This window comes from Periophthalmus magnuspinnatus, chromosome 11 (assembly GCF_009829125.3).
Source record: "Periophthalmus magnuspinnatus isolate fPerMag1 chromosome 11, fPerMag1.2.pri, whole genome shotgun sequence".
Classification (NCBI taxonomy): domain Eukaryota; kingdom Metazoa; phylum Chordata; class Actinopteri; order Gobiiformes; family Gobiidae; genus Periophthalmus; species Periophthalmus magnuspinnatus.
The window spans coordinates 27,432,443-27,450,310 of NC_047136.2; the positions used below are offsets into that span (position 1 = coordinate 27,432,443).

The 17,868-nt window shown below is 38.0% G+C and overlaps 1 protein-coding gene across 2 annotated transcripts in view; it reads left to right on the plus strand.

Moving 5' to 3' along the window:
* The window catches only part of trappc9 (trafficking protein particle complex subunit 9), a 149,893-nt gene that overhangs the window by 71,315 nt on the left and 60,710 nt on the right, over positions 1–17,868 (plus strand). For both annotated transcript variants that reach the window (XM_055225437.1, XM_055225438.1), the window contains 2 exons: positions 6,855–7,007; positions 10,987–11,078. In XM_055225437.1, coding sequence (XP_055081412.1) covers positions 6,855–7,007; positions 10,987–11,078 — 245 coding nt within the window. The remainder of the gene's footprint in view (positions 1–6,854; positions 7,008–10,986; positions 11,079–17,868) is intronic.

A 17,868-nucleotide genomic window follows, 5' to 3' on the forward strand; every position in this document is an offset into this window, starting at 1 on the left:
CACACTTGCTAAATACACTTTTACTCCTGCTTCTCTCCGGTGAAATGACTGTTGTGCTGAGGAAAAATGCAAAGAAGGAAGCATTACAGGCAGCATTTGTATACACTAAGACTACGTAGCATATTAAACACATGTCAAAACAAGCAAGCCTACCAAGATATTTCTCTGAACTAAAACTATAGTAAGATAAGTTTGTAGTTATTGTTGAAATTATCTCTTATTATCTTATGTGAAGCGTAGAAGGCACAGGCCTGTCTGATGTGTCATTTGGTGTTCAGTGCTGAGGTTACAGAGCACCGGCTGATGATTCCAGTCCCTGCAGTGGTCACATGAAAGCAACCCCATATGCTTTAATGTGATCATCCTGCACTTTTGGTCCCTGGCAATGTAGCATTTAATTAGACAGGGGTCATTTGGCTGTGACCTGCTCATCCTAAGCTGCTGTTATTACTGCCATTAAAACAGACTCCACTGCCACAGCCAATCATAGGAGGCCTGTAATTAGCAAGATAGTGTCAGAAGTCACACTGCAGACGAGATGTTCACGACGAATATACAAGCTAAATATGACTTCAAATGGAATACAAATAACTTTTAATGGGTATCATTTAAGCCCAACTATTTTCAACATGACTAAATACACACAGTTACTGCTTCACTGATGCACTTCATCCTCATCCTCAAAAAAAGAAAGAAAATAGACTAAGCGTTGATGTTTCTCAAATCCTATGCTCTCCTAAACCTGAGACAACTACATCCACTACTTTGATTTATTAACTACTCTCTTACAACTAAATAATAATAATGCTTGGTTATAAAACAAGATTTGTATGTTTTCATTTAGTAATGTGGGATCTTGACAAGACCGATTCTCTGCTTAATTTAATCAGTGTTTTATTTAATGTCTGATCATTAGTTTGTTGTGCCCTGGAGTTTATTACTATTTTATGTTTTTCCTCCATACAGCATTTGCTATGTGATCTTATTTTAGTAACTGCATCAATAGTGGACTTTTCTTTAAAGGGCCTATATTATACTAACCTGGCTCACATCAGATTAATATGTGTAGCACTCTGAATATAGTTTTACACATTCTCAATCTGGGATGGCTGGATCTCTCTGAAAATGATCGGAAAACCCGGAACGTCATGATGAGTATTTGAATCTGATTAGTCAAAGCATCATGACAGCAGAACAAGCAAGCCCCGAGGTCTAAACATGGCCGCTCATTGAAGTCAATGGGTGGTGCTCAATGGCGCATGTCGCAAGTTTAGCCTTTAGGTACATCCGGTTCTGCCCATGGACCATGTGCTACCCCCCATGAGATTTTACACAACGAGAGTGAGTGGCCGCGAAGGAGACAAGGGAATAATAAATACATTTCAAATCATGAATGATAATGTTTGTGATTCCAGAAGCTTCTGAGCCATGTTCTTAACCTGCAGCTCATTCACGCCAGTTGGGCTCGTTCACATCACTCACAGGCTCGTTCATATCGTACCATGTGATCGCTCTAACCAACCAGATCTTGAGCTTAGCTAGAGTGGACATAGAGTGTAGGCAAAGTTAACGATTAAAAAGCGTTTTTTAAGACAACAGATGGATTTTGAGGTGAGAAAAATGTATGATATGAAAATAGGTAAAAATTGCCACAAAATTCGACCTTTGTGCAAGTTGAAGGTGCCCTGTCAGTCCCTGTCACCTGAAAACGAACAGTTTGTGATTACATTGTGCTCTATGAGAAAAATCCTTTCTGGGCAGGAGGGACCTTTTTCATTGTAGAAGTGCTATTTTCTGATCTATTTTATAATGTTTCCTCATCCAAAACATACCAGTTGTGTTTTGTTTTAGTTACACATTTAACACACAAACCCTGCATATTTATGCTGTGTTCTTCTCTCAAACAGAAAACAGGCTGTTCCACCTTGTGATGTTCAGTAGTATTACAGGAAGTGCTCCACTGTGTTTTTAAACTCCATACACCTTCACTAGATTCATTTGAATGATTTCAGCCCTGGAATTGCCTATTTCTAATGAATAAAACGTAAAATGGAGATGTTAACTTGAAAACTACCAGTATATGACATCATAAGGTGGAACAGAGCATTATGAGCTTTGGAGGATTACTCAAACATGTGTGAATGAAACAAAACTCACAAGAATCCATTTTGTGTAATATAGGACCTTTAACTTTTCATCCAGTTTTCAGAGAGAAGGGCTTGACATGCACAGGCCCTCATTCACTTGTTCAATTTTGACCCACATGTGGTTGCTTATTTTTGCATAGTTACAGCCAGTGACTCAATCAATCAAATCTCAAAAATGTATTCTCTTCTCATTTCTACTGTCAAGCGTATTTTTAGACATCACAATTCGAATTGGACACACACTGAACAACAAGGCACATTTTCTGTAGATGATAAACGCTGAGTTTAGCTCCTACAAACTGTGTAAAAAAAAAAAAGAGCTGTCAGTATATATTCATTAACTCAAATACCTCAATCTACAAATCAATCTATATCTTTCCATTTCACCAGTCAACATATACGCAGACAATCCTTCAGAGAGTTTTGCCACAAATGAGTCCATCTTGGGTTTAATTCAGCCTTGGTGCCATTGTCCGCATGGGAAATAAAAGCCAGGCCAGGTGTTATCCTCTGTGGGTTCAGCTGAGAATTAGACCCTGAAATCTTGAATGGTGGCCCCTGCCTGCTCACAGGTTGGTATTAAACGGTAGCTAATAGCCTAGATTAGTCTGCAGATATGGCTAAATCCTAGAAGGACCTCCAGATCAAATCAATTGAAAAGTGCTGCCAGATAGTGCCATAGTAATGCTAGGGTTAAATCACACTTACAAATGGTTCTCCAAGGATCTCACTTTGGGGTCTTGTTGGAATTATTTCTACAGATAGTGTGGAATGTTTGTTATTTGTTGTTTTTTCTGTGATTTGTAGCTGACAATAGTGCATAGTATGGCAGATGTTTTGCTTGTACTAGTTACAGTTTGATGGTCTTGTGTAATATCTCATTTATATCTTTGTTTTCCATTGAATGAAGCTCGTAAGCAGAAAAAAAAGTGATATTTGGGAGTTTTGGTTGTCAAAATGTCAATATAAAACTATGAATGTAGCAGACAACACAAACAAAACCTGTCCTGACAATGATATCTTTACAATGGATTGGAGCTCCCCTTTCATATTTAAGTCTTGTTGTAGTAATGATTAGTGGAAGAAGAGACCACCTGCAGTATCAAACAGTACATTTTAGTGTGTTAGCTAGTTCCTTTGTGCCCAGGAATAGAAATACAAGTACTTACAGTTCGCTACCAGTGACACCAGTTGATTGTTGTTTATAATCAGAGATACACCAATAGGTTACTGATGTCGGACATATTGAAATGATGGACAGATATTGGTTCCAAGATAGCGGTTCAGCCAATATTCCATTTTAGTCAATAAATTGGTATAATAAGATGATTTGCTGGCCAATGTTTGCCCAAACCACCTTGTATTATTGAACTTGTATTTTTCAGAGCTGTTCTGTAGTTACATTTGTGTTTAAAGGAAAGAAATAATACTTTCAGCCTCTGCATTGGTATCAGATAATATTGTGTATTGGCAGATACAGAACTATCAGCAACAGAAAAGCTGGATTGGTGCATCCTTACTTACAGTAAACCACATCACCCCAAAATTGCGTAGCGTATAACATGTTTTTTAGTATGGATCTTAGTTAATAAAAAGAAGTCTCTCTTTTTCTGCTTGATAATAACCCATTTGGCATTTGGAAAATTGTGGGATATACGTGCTTAATTTCTCCTGAATGTCCATGGTGAGTAATAATATACACACCTTAGAAAATATGTCTGTGCTTTAACTATGCTTCCCACAGACAGGATTAGAACAATTTTATCTGATCACAAATTACTACTGTCACCATGTAAAAGTGGCTGTCTGGAACATCTCATTAAATCACTTGTCCACGAATAAAAGTCAAATCGATCCTTTCAGACCAAATCTCCTCCTGTCAGAAAGCTGTCGTCCTGTTGCATGTGGTATTTTTAGCCGTCATGTGTAATGTGTGCTTTTGAAGGCGTCTTGAATTGTAAACCAGTGCCTGGTGCACTAATCTTCAAAGAGGCTTGGGTTGTCTATGCCACAGCAGATACGGTGTTCTCTTGTTCCCAGTTTGAAGTCTTCATTATTATTTAATTATTTAATTTGTCTGCGTCTTTGTTCGGTCTACTGTGAAATGATAATTGTATTGCCTTTGCGCTCTTTGATGCCCGTGTGGCTGTGGACTCAGCAGGAGATGGTTTTGTGTGGTAATTCCATTTACTCTACAGCGTGTAACATAGGTATGACTGCAGACCGCCTGTACGGCTACACAGGGCTCTGACTTTGAACTGGTTTGCTTAGTTTGTACAGATGTGTTGCCTGATTGTAATTGGTATTGGAGTCAGTCATAATTAGAATTAGCTTAAGGTGCATTATGTAACTGCTCTGGTGGAGGGTGCGCCACCTGCTTGTCTTCAAGTGTGTTGTTACTTTGTCTTATGGACAATGGTGGAAAGTAACTGAATCCATGTACTGAAAATACGTATCGTGAATACATACATTTTGAGTAACTGTATACCGGTACTGTTACTTTTTCATATGGTGGTATTCAGAATACAGTTACTTTCCTGAATTAAATGGAATATATGGCAGTACTTGATCATGCAATTTTGGCTTTAATTGCACGATATTAGTGAGAAAAAAAGAAAACAGAACTCTTGTGGTGCGTACATATGTGATTTTTTCTTTTTTTTTTCTCTCTAATTAGACATAAATTAATGCATAACAAACAGTGTAACAAAAATAAAGTGGTTTGTAATTTTATTATTATACCATGTTTTTTACACTGTAATATAATACAGTTCAATGTGAAAGTCTTCTAAGTATTCAGAATACAGTACTGTCATTGGCCCATGCAATGAAATAGGTTAAAAACATTTACATTCATACATTTGAATTTGGGACAGTATTCTTTCAATAAATACATTTTCAAAGTTTTCTTCCTATCACTGCTCAGCAGTGATGGGAAGAATGGAAACAAGTGGGTAGTTTCACTACGTCAAGTTACAAGTAAGATTTGTGGAGAGGTGACCCTGATTTTTTTTTTTGTAATAGACCCTTCCAGGAGTGACATGTATAGAATTGCTGCACACACAATCAGGTACTGATATGAACATTTTATCTCATTCATTTTAATAGGACAGCTAATATTGAAGTTTATCGACAGTACAAACAAATGGTTATTGTTTGTTACATTTGGTAATGAGTAATACTAGTCAATATCTAACTTCCAGCTCTAGTTTGTAAACTTCACTAATGTATACAGGATTTGTGGTGCTTGAAAAAATAAAACTTTACTGTTAAACTGGCCTGCTATAATTTTGGTGTATTATTGTCCAGCATACACACCCCTAGACTAGAGGAGGTTTTGTTTTCTCCATTTCGCTCAGAGTATGGAGTGCTGGAACATGAGTTTATTGAGACAGACGTAGCAGAGATGTTTATCCCTGAACAGCAGAGAGCCCTCATGAGGGAGTCGTTCTAGCCTCAGAATTGGAATCCAGAGATGAGGCTGGATCAATACATAGATCCATAGCGCTTTTGCCCATCAGACAAATTCAAATTAGCTTAGCCCATGGGTCTAAATCTTCACAATATGTTGTATAATGAAATGAACATTTACATGGATTCAGCGAGCAGCCTGAGCCCAGTCCAGATAGTGCTGTAAAATGCCTAAAAAACAGAGTGGATGTCTTGTGGAGATGGATGTGCTGGTAATTTGCAGTTCTGGGCCTCCTCAAAGACACATGGTCTCATTTTTATTTAAAGAGGCAGTGAGGGTGCCGCAAAGTGGGCCGCAGGTTACAGCTGTTATCCTCTCCTCACTCTCCTAATGTGAAAAAAAACACTTTAAATGGGCTCTGTCTGTCTGAAGTGAAGCCTATCACTCACAGAGGAACAAGAGGCCTGGGTGCATGTTATTGCTCTATCTAAATTCTAAAAGTATTCCCAAGTTTTGATTTTTGATGTGGAAAGTTGGAGATTCATATCTTTTCTTTCAGCCTTTTATGCACTTGTAAATCCTTTTTAAAAAACAGGGGATTATCTCTGAAATGGATTTACAAGTGATATGGCTGTGTCTTATCAGTCAGGGAAGCAAATGTTGTGTGCTCACTGCATTATATAGACATGTCTGTCTACCATTTACAAACTACTGTTATGTTGGATGAACCTTTGTATCTATAAAACTTAATTGCCCACGTATATTATTAATATATATGCAAAGATGCAGAGTCTGAGAAGAGGGCTGTAGACAGTTTGAGTGCTCTCTAAAAGTTCCGTTGAGCAGGAGCTCCATTTGTTCATGTTTTCCCTTTTGCAGCAGCAGGGCAGTTCTCACACCGCACGGCCTCATATTATAACTATTATAATCTAAGTAAGAGTTCATCCTACTCTCCAGACCCTGCTGGATTTGTAGGTTTCATTGGTTCTGTCCTCAGCCAATCAAAAAGATTTTTACAGCCAAAAACACACAAACCATCTGGTCATCTTATTGACAAAGGAAGTTTATTTTGGTATTTTCTCGAAAACGACTTGTGCTATTAGGCTACTGATTTGGACCCTTTAATGGCTGTTTGTATTGGCACAACAATAAGCTATGCATTGTCATTCTGCAACCCATGTTTATGAGTGTAAGAGATTATGTGTGGTCCTGTCAGTGCATGCAGATGAGACCAAGAGGCTACATTGCTTTATGTGTCTGTGATGTTACAAGTGTTTTTCTCTTGTATTTGACAGGATGGCCATCCAGGTCGACAAGTTTGACTTTGAGAGTGTTTCCCAGCCAGAGCAGGAGCCAGCACACTTCACTAACCTCAGGCACATGGAGGAGGAGCGCCAGCATGCCCGCGGGTGCCAGATCAACAGCAAGCTGGGCATCTGCTGGACCATCATATCCTTTGACTACTGTGACTTCTATTGATGTCCTACATATAAATCTATAATGTATAGAAAGATCAGGTTTCTCTGGCAGGAGCCAGAAAGCATGCCACCTACGACCATCAGCGTAGGTACACCAAACTGACACGTGGAAAAAGGCTCTTGACTTTAACATTGTGTGGTGATATACACTTGTGGGCACACATGAAATATTAAAATGTCATTCTAATTCTAACAATTACTGACAGCATTTGTTTCCTAAAGCCTGTTTGTGACAGAATCTTAAATTCAAATGAGCCCAAAGCCTGTCAGATTGGTGGCGAGCCGAGAACACAAAAAATGATGAATCCAATCTTTGAGCTTTTGAGGCTGCCATTGTATTGTCCATCTTCACAAAGGCATGCACACACTGCGCATCTTCTCATCTACAAGTCATTTGGCAGGGTGTGGGCAGCAACAGAAAAGAGAAATGTGGCATTCAAGTCCAATCCCAGCTTTTGAACCTTAGGCTTGTATATGTGTTGAAGTTCAGACACAAGGATGTATTTTGCATTGCTTGTAGCGCTGGAGTGATTTAGGCATCTGTCTGTGAGGACGATTAGCATGCTTTGGGGAAAAAACAAAAACCCAAATATACTAAAAAGATTACACCCTGCATCTAAATAAGGATGTACTCAATTTTGCTACCGCAATATTTCCAATACCGTTACATCCCTAGTTCTAAAAAATAATCTATTGCTTATCAATGCTTTCTCCCCAGAAGATCTTTGTAACTGCTTTATCAAACACAAGTGTAATGTAGCTACACATTTATGTTAGCAGCATCTAGAGTAGTAGTAATGCTGTTATTGTCATTTACTTTTTTTTGTTTTTTTACAGCCCTTTCCTCTCATGTTTGTTCTGATTAGACAAAGAATACACTTGAAACAGAAATAAAGTCCAGAGAAGAAGTTAGTTGGAAAGCAATACTTGTACAAGGAGCCTGTGCTGACATTCCCATGCAGAGACTGAAGGTGTACCCCTATACAATGAGTTTTATACACAACTTTAGAAGGAGGCCACCATGGTTTAGACTTGGAGCCTCTTTGTTGGTGCACAGGCCAGTCAGGCCTCTTGGCACGTTGCACAGTCTTATCAGACTCCGATCAACATCCTTCCATGGTTTTGTGTCTTACTCCCATTCATACGAGCATTTTTAGCTGGTACAATCATGGTGACCCACTATGAATGTACGTCCCTATTAAGACTCATTGCCCTATTTACTTAATTGATCACTTGTAATATTTCGTACCTGAACATATATCTGAGTCACACTGTCATCACATGAAATCAGTACAATGATGAACTATAGCAGTGGTTATACAAACTAGCGAAGCAGAGTTATTTATCTTTACAGTAGTAGTAGCAGTTGTAGTAGTAGTTGTAGAACTCGCACAACAGCAATGTAGGCCTGCAGTACATACAAGACAAATTTACTGTGCTTTGACACCATGTCAAAGATGATGATATTTAAAAACAACATACTTTTACATTATTTAACACTTTTCTTCAGATTCCTCAACTCTAAGAAAGCATTTGATTACAGAGCATGCTACACGGAAACACAGTCTTGAGCAAGACAACACTGGCATGTGTTCTATGAGTTCTGTATAATATTCCTTATGTTCGGCTGATGACATGAAATTAGAGGCAAAGAATTTGACATAGACCCATAGGGCATCATGTGTTTCATATGGGAGCCAGGGAGGTCACTTTTCTGCACTATTACAATATGCATTTACATTTACAGTAATAACACTGTCAAACTAACTTAACTATAAATGCAGAAGTGCATTACACATATTCATATTACTTCAACTGTTCTCATTCATCCACCCTGTGATTCATGTTCTTGCTTTAGTTGTAACTGTTCCATTTACTTATATTTATTGTCTTGTGGGGTAGTAGTAATTTAAATATTATGCATTGAAACCACAGCTATATTTACTTACCGTTCAATATATGAAACGTGGAACAGTATATTTAGGGGCTCAATATTTATCATGTGTAAAGTTTATTTGCAATAGTGGTGAGATTTTAGTTATTTTAGTTTTTATGCGATAAGATTTGAGCTGTAGAGGGTTGAATAAGAACATTTTATGACTAATTAATGGCTCATTCTGTTATTTATTTGTTGGAACTCATGTCTTTTAATGATACGATTTATTTAAAACAGGTTCACTGGGATAGGCCTGCTTTAATGTTATTGTGGCATAGAAATAAAGTTGTTTCAATATTATTGTTTACTCAATTTTTCTCTGTAGCAATATATCGCAATTTAGATTTTTATATGGCGACAGGCGTAACCACATCTTATAGACAAAACTTTATAGAACACATCTCCCTAAGGACTAACAACTGCTTATTATTGTGACTTATTAGGTTACATCTGTAGTAATCACATTCAATCATGTCAACATATTCACCTTTTTAAAAACATACCCTTTCAAATCCATAAACTCATTTGAACTACACATGTCCTCCTGTGGGTCTTTTGAATGTGTTTTTGTGCTGAAAGGTTAATAGACCCAGAGTGTATGTAGTCCATACGCGGCTTATGTTCTAGATTATTCCAAATGTCAGCTGTGTAAATGATCAGTGTTGTCCTTATCAGCTCACATTATCAGGGTAATTGCTCCCTGACAGTCCCATTTGTTGTGATAGTGGTGCTACGAACATCAATAGTCTTGGTTCTGCCATTTAATCATTTCTCCATAATTATAGCTTTAGATTACATTCATGCATGAGTCCGCTTGGCAGATTTTGACTCTAAGTGTTCGATATTAGGAAAGATTCTAATAAGATGTGTTTGTGAATATTAGTTATGTTAATATTAACCACTGTTGGACAACTTCAGCACTACTAAAAGTTATCAACAGTGTCACCACACTGATGAAACTACCGGTAATTATTTTTTGTAAAAGAAAAGGAAGTTATCAGAGCCAAAGTCTCACTGATTAAAATGCATGAAAGCTGTGTTTTTGTTTGTGGCTGTGATGACTAGAAAAGATAATTTTATCTTAGTAATTTTACCTTTTTAAAGGTCCTATATTACGCAATATTGACTCCTGTGAGCTTTTAGTTATGGTATAATGTTGTTACCTTATCAAAAACATACCTGCTTTTTGTTTTTTTGTTTAATTCACACATGTTTTAGTAACCCTGCATTATTAGTCTGTCTACATCTTCAAAGCTCAAAATGCTGTTACACCTTGTGATGTCATGAAGAGGTAGTTTTCAAGTTAACAGCTCCTTTTACCTTTAGTTTAGTAGAGATTGGCAGTTCCAGAGCTGGAATTATCCAAATGATTCTAGTGAAGGTGTATGGAGTTTAAAACACAGTGGAGCACTTTCTGTATCACCACATGACATCACAAGGTTTTTAGAGAAGATCTCAAGTACTGTATGTTTGTGTGTTAAACATGTGGCTTTGAATAACTATAGATGTGTGGCTTATTATATATTTTTTTCAAATGAGTCTACATCGCCTGTTATCACTGAAGCAATGCAGTTTCAGTGCTGCATGTTATTATAGCACACAAACCAAAACATGCACTGCATAAATGGAGGAGGAGAGATACAAATCTAGAAACTGTATTAAATTAATCAATCAATTTTACTAAAAGATAAACACCAGGAAACTCTCGTATCTCAAACAGACATCAAGAACTATTGTAGATAAGATCGTTTTTGGCATCTGCTCACATCTTTCTGTCTTCTTCCTCACTAATACAAAATAATTTCTGAAAATGTGCGTTTAGTTCATAGTATATAATTTAGTTCATATTTTGTGTTGTATTGTTTTGCAATATGAATCAATACAAATGAAGTTCCAAATATCATTATGTGTGAAAACTGCAGTATTATATCTAGTTGTTACGCACGGTTCATCAAGTGTTTTATCAATATGCAGTGAATTTTATGTCACGGCTGTGGTCCTTAACAAAGGGCACCCTTCTCTGCAGCGGCGAGGAGAGGCCAGTGTGGAGGGGGTCCTCAACCAGCTGGTCCTGGAGCACCTGCAGCTGGCGCCTCTTCAGTGGGGTAAGACTGAGCACAAGGAAACAAGTAGAGGCCAGGGAGTACTTTTGCATCTGCCAAAGAGAAACCATGAGCAGCGTGACATGGTTCTAAAGACACTTTTGTTGTTTATTACTCCTGTTCGATAATGTGCAATGATAGGAAGAAGGTCAAGTACTGAGTTGAGTACTGTTTTCTGAATATTTGGAGTACTGTTACTCTGAGCTGCATGACAAACCACTTTATTTTTTTCCACTGTTTGTTATGCATTCATTTATGTCTAATTAGAGACATAAATATCACACATGCATGTATCTCAAGCTGCTTTTTCTTTTTTTCTCACTCATATCATGTAGTTAAAGCCAAAATTGCATGATGAAGTACCACCGTGTATTCCTTTTAATAAAAAAAAAAAGTAACTGTATTCTGAATACCACCAAATCAAAAAGTAACTACCGGAATACAGTTACTCTAAGTGATATATTCAGCATTTTCGGTACATGGATTCAGTTTATAAGTTGTATTTATGCCAAGATTGTAGTGTGCAGTTATAAGAGGTGACTGACATTATGCTTTTGTCTGTTATACTGCTATAGTCTTTGCCAACCATTATTTTATTTCTTTTTTTGGACATTTTACATCACATTTTTAACCTCCTTTAAAGTTGGCTCTGTGGAAAGAACGGCAGCATTATACCTGTGCTAACTGTGGAGGGCCTTTGAGTCAGGTATTGGCTTCAGCCCATATTGGATGAGCAGCGAAACATCTTCACTCAGAAAAATTTGTGTCCTGTTGACAGAATAAATGTTTCTTTTACTATTTAGTTTGGTTTCACTTAAAAACAAAAAAAACAAACAAAAAAAACTAACTTGAATCTAATTGCACAGCCAAAAGTCTTCTGTTGCCACTTATAAAACCCTGTCATTCTGCCGTATTGGCCACACTTTTTACCTGTCTGAGTATAAGCCAGTCTCCAGCCATGTTTGTATTTGCATTTCTAATGGACTACGGGCCATTCCTGTTCAAAGTGTCGGTAACAGCATGGGAGGTGCACAGACTTCGCAGGAGCACTCTTGGTTCTCACCATCTGTGCGATCATCTTTGGAAATCACTTCAGATTTAGTGTGGCTGTTTGCTTCGGGAGCTTGGTCCTCGCTCTCCGGGCACTGCCAGACGCTTTGATTCGTCAGCTGTGACTGTCTTACGTTTGCAAGAGAAAGCAATCTGCCCGACGAGGCACCACACCAGATCAAGCATAGAAATGTACAAATCTATCCAGACAAAAATAGAGGGGAGCAGATATATAACACCGCCTGACTGCTGACATCTTTCCATTCTGAGCTACTGTCGACAGGGAAAAAAAACAGTTATATTTACTCTCCATTCTGAGTACAACATAAAAGTGTTTGTGTAATAATACGTTCTTCTGTGGAGGGCCTTTTCTGATTATGAGTCAGATCATTGGCCTCAGCCCATTAGAATGCCTTTATCCGAGTTGCCAAGACTATCACAGGCTCAATTACTGGTATAGTAGAAGCATTTCCCCAGCGTCTGAAATCGTTACTCCAATTGGATGCTTTTAATGCCTTTGTGGCTCGGTACGTGCTCACTTGCATCAGCAGAGATATGAGAGATAAACACTCTACTCGCAAACATCCTGAATTGATTTGATTCCATTTATTTAATTGTAGCAAGACAATTCCCTCAGGATTTAAGACCGGAGAAAGTCTGTGGATGGTGAATCTTAATGAGCTTCATAGTGAGCAGCTTGTAATTTGGATTGGTTAATGCCGGATAGTGTTTTTTGATAATACTCTTCCTGATAAGTGACACTTAAAGATACTCCATGTGCATTTTTAGATGCAGGGTTTGCCATCTGTTTCCCTCTGTTGATATGTTATTGCTTTGCCTGAAATGTTTCATAGTGTGGCATTAAACTTATCTGTCTCAATGGAGACAAGCAGGGGACAGCAACAGCCAGTTTAGAGGGCAGATCTGTGGAGAGATGAGCTTGCTGCCAGCTCACAGTAATTATACATGTTTGTCAAGAGATTTTTGAACAATAAAAACAGCTGTAAGTGAATGAAAACTAGATCGATAGAATTATAGCCATAACGTGGAACATCTGGACAGACAAGGGCATCACACATTTTCTGAACAAATTACATAACAACTGCTTGTCTGTGCTGGAAGTAGTTTTGAAGTGACATCCCTATGTTGGTAAATTGAATTGTTGCTGGGTTCAAAGTAAGCCATGTTGCTGAGCTGGCTGGACTTAAGGCAGAATACTTTTATGTTTATGTGGGAAATGCATTTGGCCACAAGCGAAAGAAAGAAACGAGCGTCCTTTCCTCTTGATTTAGTCTTTTGTACTGTTTGTTTATTTTGTAAGTATAGGCAGCTTAGCCATTATTGTGTTCATTGGGTGGTTTCTCTGAAGTACAAATCTACAAAAACCCTTCTGGAACTGCACTTTTGTTATTGCTGTAATTTATTGCGTAAAGAAGCACACACACTGGTTAATACAACTGTAGTTATAATGTAATTGTTAAATGTGGGCTATTAAGCTACAGCAAAAACCTGTCTCTAAAATATAAATTATATTTGTTCTCAATATGCCATGAAAAAGACCATTTCGCATTATTTCGGATGAAGGTGAGGCACACTTTATAAGTATAGTTAGTTTCTTTGGACAGTTACTCATTGCATTATGGTATAGAAATGCTACATATCTACTCTTAAAATTTGATCTCCTTATTGTTTACTGTAACATTTCAGATTTGCATTTTAATTTGAATGTATGTTTTCCAGTTGCTCAGTGACTTTGCCTGTAAGTATAATAATAATAAGTCAAATTGAAAGTAGGTGAAGTCACTGTTACTTCTTGATCTCATTCTATTCAAATCCACCGTTTCTTCTTCCTGGTAGTCTGTTCTCATTCTCTGCTCTGACAGTGAGGCCCAGCCGCTGTCGCCTACAGGTCTAGTGCAGTGTGAGCACTGGCCTCAGCTTTAGAGCTGCCCAAGAGACACTACAGTCACTGTCCACACAGCACTCTCTATGGGGCCTCAATGAATTAACTGTGGACATGTCACTTTGAATATGATTAAGGATACTTGACAACTAATAAGTGAAGAGTGTAAAAAAAAAAAAAACTAAAGTCTGTCTCTTGTTTCAACTCCACAACCCCATACCCAACATGCTAAGATCATATCTATCTTTTGCATGGTTTTGGAATCAGTGAAAGTGTGAAGTAATGATAAATAGATAAAATCAATTTAAACTATTTTCTAGTCAGTACCATCTTTTCTGAAGTAAGTGCTGTATAATGTACACCTCTACATATTTAGTAGGTACTGTATATACATGACAGTTTTTATAGTGGGCATTATGTAAATAAAGGCATTGATTATAACTGCTGCTCAGCTGTCAATTTAGGGGCAGAGTGGCACACCTTGTAATCAGAGCGGCTGTGTCAACTTAATGGAGTGTTGCTAAATAAACAGTCACCTGACAAATCAGGCACAGCTTTTAGCGGCGATGACACCAGTCTCAGCCAATGGGATTAAACAGGGTTAACTTCATAATAAACACTATGGGGAATCGATTTAATGAGAAATAATTGGCTCTTAAAGTAACTCTAATAAATGTCATTACATATTTAGTTAACTAATAGGACAAGCCTGTATTAATATTTGCCTAACACACCATGCAGTATTGGATTTAGAGTTGAACTTTATACTAATGCAGAATAAATTTCAATAACATTAGTCTATGTTATGATACATTGCAATAATTAGAGGACATACTGAGAATGTAGAGACACTTAGATTTTTTCTTCTCCCCTCCAGTCCTCTGAGAGCTGTAACACAGCAGAAAATGGAAGTACATCCTGCCTGGCTGCGGACTTTGCACCCATTCCCCCCTCTCCACCGCCAGTAACCCGTCTCAACGGAATACAAATTCACCCATGAATGGAAAGACAAATGTTTAGCCTGGGACTGAGATGGAAAGAGAGGGGCGGGAGCACGGGGTGTGCGCTGTGAAAAGCCATGCACACAGATAATTTAATAAGACAGCAAATACACACGCAGGTTGAGTGGGCACACACCAGGGGGCTCTAGTGCCTATAGTAATGTGCCTATAAGCTCTTGTCAGGTGTACCCAGTCGCCACGCCGCCACGGCGGCTATGACAAATGGTGCTGCCAAACAGGCCACCTAACACCAGAGTGCTGCTCGGGTGGAGAAGATCTGAGCCAATGGTCTGAGAGGGAGACCGGTAATTAAAGCATGCATGGCTAGAATCAAAACATTACCACTGAAGTACAACTGTGAGACCACTGGGCACACGACTGGGCAGCCCAGGCCACAGTTATACGGTCTGCTAAAGTGGGTTAAATACACCCAAACGCAACAGCTAGCTAGGTTTTATCTAGTTTCAGTGATGAAAAGTTAGGACCATTGCCTTTACAATTAACAATTTAAAACAAAATACTATTTATTTTTTCTCAAAATGGCACCATATATCAGGAAGTTAAAATGCATGAATAAGTCTTCAAGTTTGTCAGGGAAAGTTTGTTGTACAGCTAACATGATCAGAAGACAATGCCAATCCTAAAATGAATGTAGTAATAAGCTATACAAGCCTTTACTACATAAAGCTTTAGAGATGCTTTTACACATTTTTAATAGATTGTAGGCTGTGTGAATTATGAATCAGACACTATGAAAGAGGCTGAATGATGGCTCAACAAAGCCTTTGTTGAAGTTTACTCATTTCTTTTGTTGTTGCATTTTTCTCTATCGTTTCATTTCACTATTTTAGGTCTCCAATAAGAGTAAATCAATCAAACTACATGCTGCTTTTTCATGGTAAAAAGTGGGCATTTTAAACATGCCCAAGTTACACGACAATATGAATGTGACTTATCAGGGTGTTTTTACAGTCTGAATATCCTTATGTGCCATCCATTTTTCATCCAGGCACAACAAATTAGATTAAGTTATATTCCAAAAAATATACCTGTCTATTCAAATGGTTTGTAGCTTTGTAAACTATATTGGTGAAAGAATAAAGCAGTACTCAGGACCTTGGCCATCTTTACTACAAATGATAATCCATTTGGCGCTTATCACTTGAACACAGCCCAGGTTCCTCCTGGCCTGCTTGTCCAGTATAGGCCTGTGTTTACAAGCCTAAAGGATTTCACAGACGGTTTCCTCTTCTGCTGCCCACAAGCACATATTTTACCACCCCACTCTCCATCAGCAGCACCTCTTCCAGGAGAGATGCTTTAAATTTGTAGAGTGCTGTCCATTTGGCTGAGGGATGGTGCAGTGGGGAGGCTGGAGCTGATTTATCCAAGTTTTCTTCTACTGTGCTGTGGAGCGGGCTGTCAGTCACACAGCCTGGAGGTCTGTGCTGCTGGAGATGGATGTACCTGTACACTGCTATGCTCAATGTTCTCAGTTGTGGCTACTGCAGTCTCAAACTTAGCCATCAACATGTTTTCATAATGAGTTGTGATGTGTTTTGTTAGAAAACCCATTAACTATTAATGTGTAAAAATGTATGCTCTTTGTTTAGACATAATTATTCCTTCATAATTGTTTTACGTTTTGTTGGATTTCTAAAATACTAGCCTGTCCAACAAAGCTATTAACACGTTTTATGACAGCAGAGAAAACATACATAAATAACTGCTCAATTTTGGCCAATGTCAACAGCATATTTTATTTATTTATTTTGTATATATTTGAAGATTAGGTAAATGCGTGAACCCAGTAGTTTATTATTGTATATCTCTCCATCTTCTGCCTCTTCTCCAGATCTACAGTGAGCGCACTCTTATTAGGCTGCGAGCGTCTGTTTACAGGGCATTTATCATGGCGTCGCTACAATCCGGGCTGTCAGAGCGTCACTTTGGGCGAGCTGTGCAAATAAATCAAAACTCCTCCAACTTGCCACAGATAGCACTGTACCACCACAACGCTGGCCCCAAAGTCTGAAATGAACCAGAGCAAAGGAGACTGTGGGGATCTGCTGACTTTTGTTGCAGTGATGTAAGTAACAGCTCTGAGTCACCATCTGTAGGCCTGCTCGACCAAAAAATTGCAAAGTCAAAGAGTTTTTATTGTTAAAGGGTCATATTATGCAAAATCAAATTTTTTTCCTCATGTTATAATGGTGTTTTCTCATCGTGAAGTTACTCAAAGTTCTTTTCACCTACCCCATATCTCCGCCCCCTACTCTGTACTTACTTATGTTTATTTTTAAAAATCAGATTCAGAGTCAAAACATAGAGCTAAAAAAATGGGAAGGACCTCTGTGCTTTTGTCTCAACCGCATTTACCTAAAGTTAGATTTTTTGGCTTGTTCTGCTGTTGTGATGTTTTAGCCAACGTGAAATATTTATTTGGACATTTGAACATAATTTTTTTCAATCACTTGATCACTTGATTGATAAACTCAATTCTATTCTATTTTGCAATGGTTGATTTATGTAATAATTCCTAAATTTCTATTTCAAGGGGAAATCTTCTGAATTTGGAGCACTACTTTTACAGAATTAATAAATGTGGTTAGAAAAAACACAAACACAATCTGAACATGAAAAGGGTATTTGGTGAAAATAAAAGTAATGCTTATTTATTACTTATTTTTTGTAATGTTGCTAATGTTAACTAATTAGAATCTACTCAACGTCTTTAGTTTCTTTTAACCTACATTCCCTTGACCCATTGGCCCACTTAAACCCAGGTGTTGACTTCTGAGGCCGTCAGTGCATCGCCAAATCGCTTTCTCAATAACCT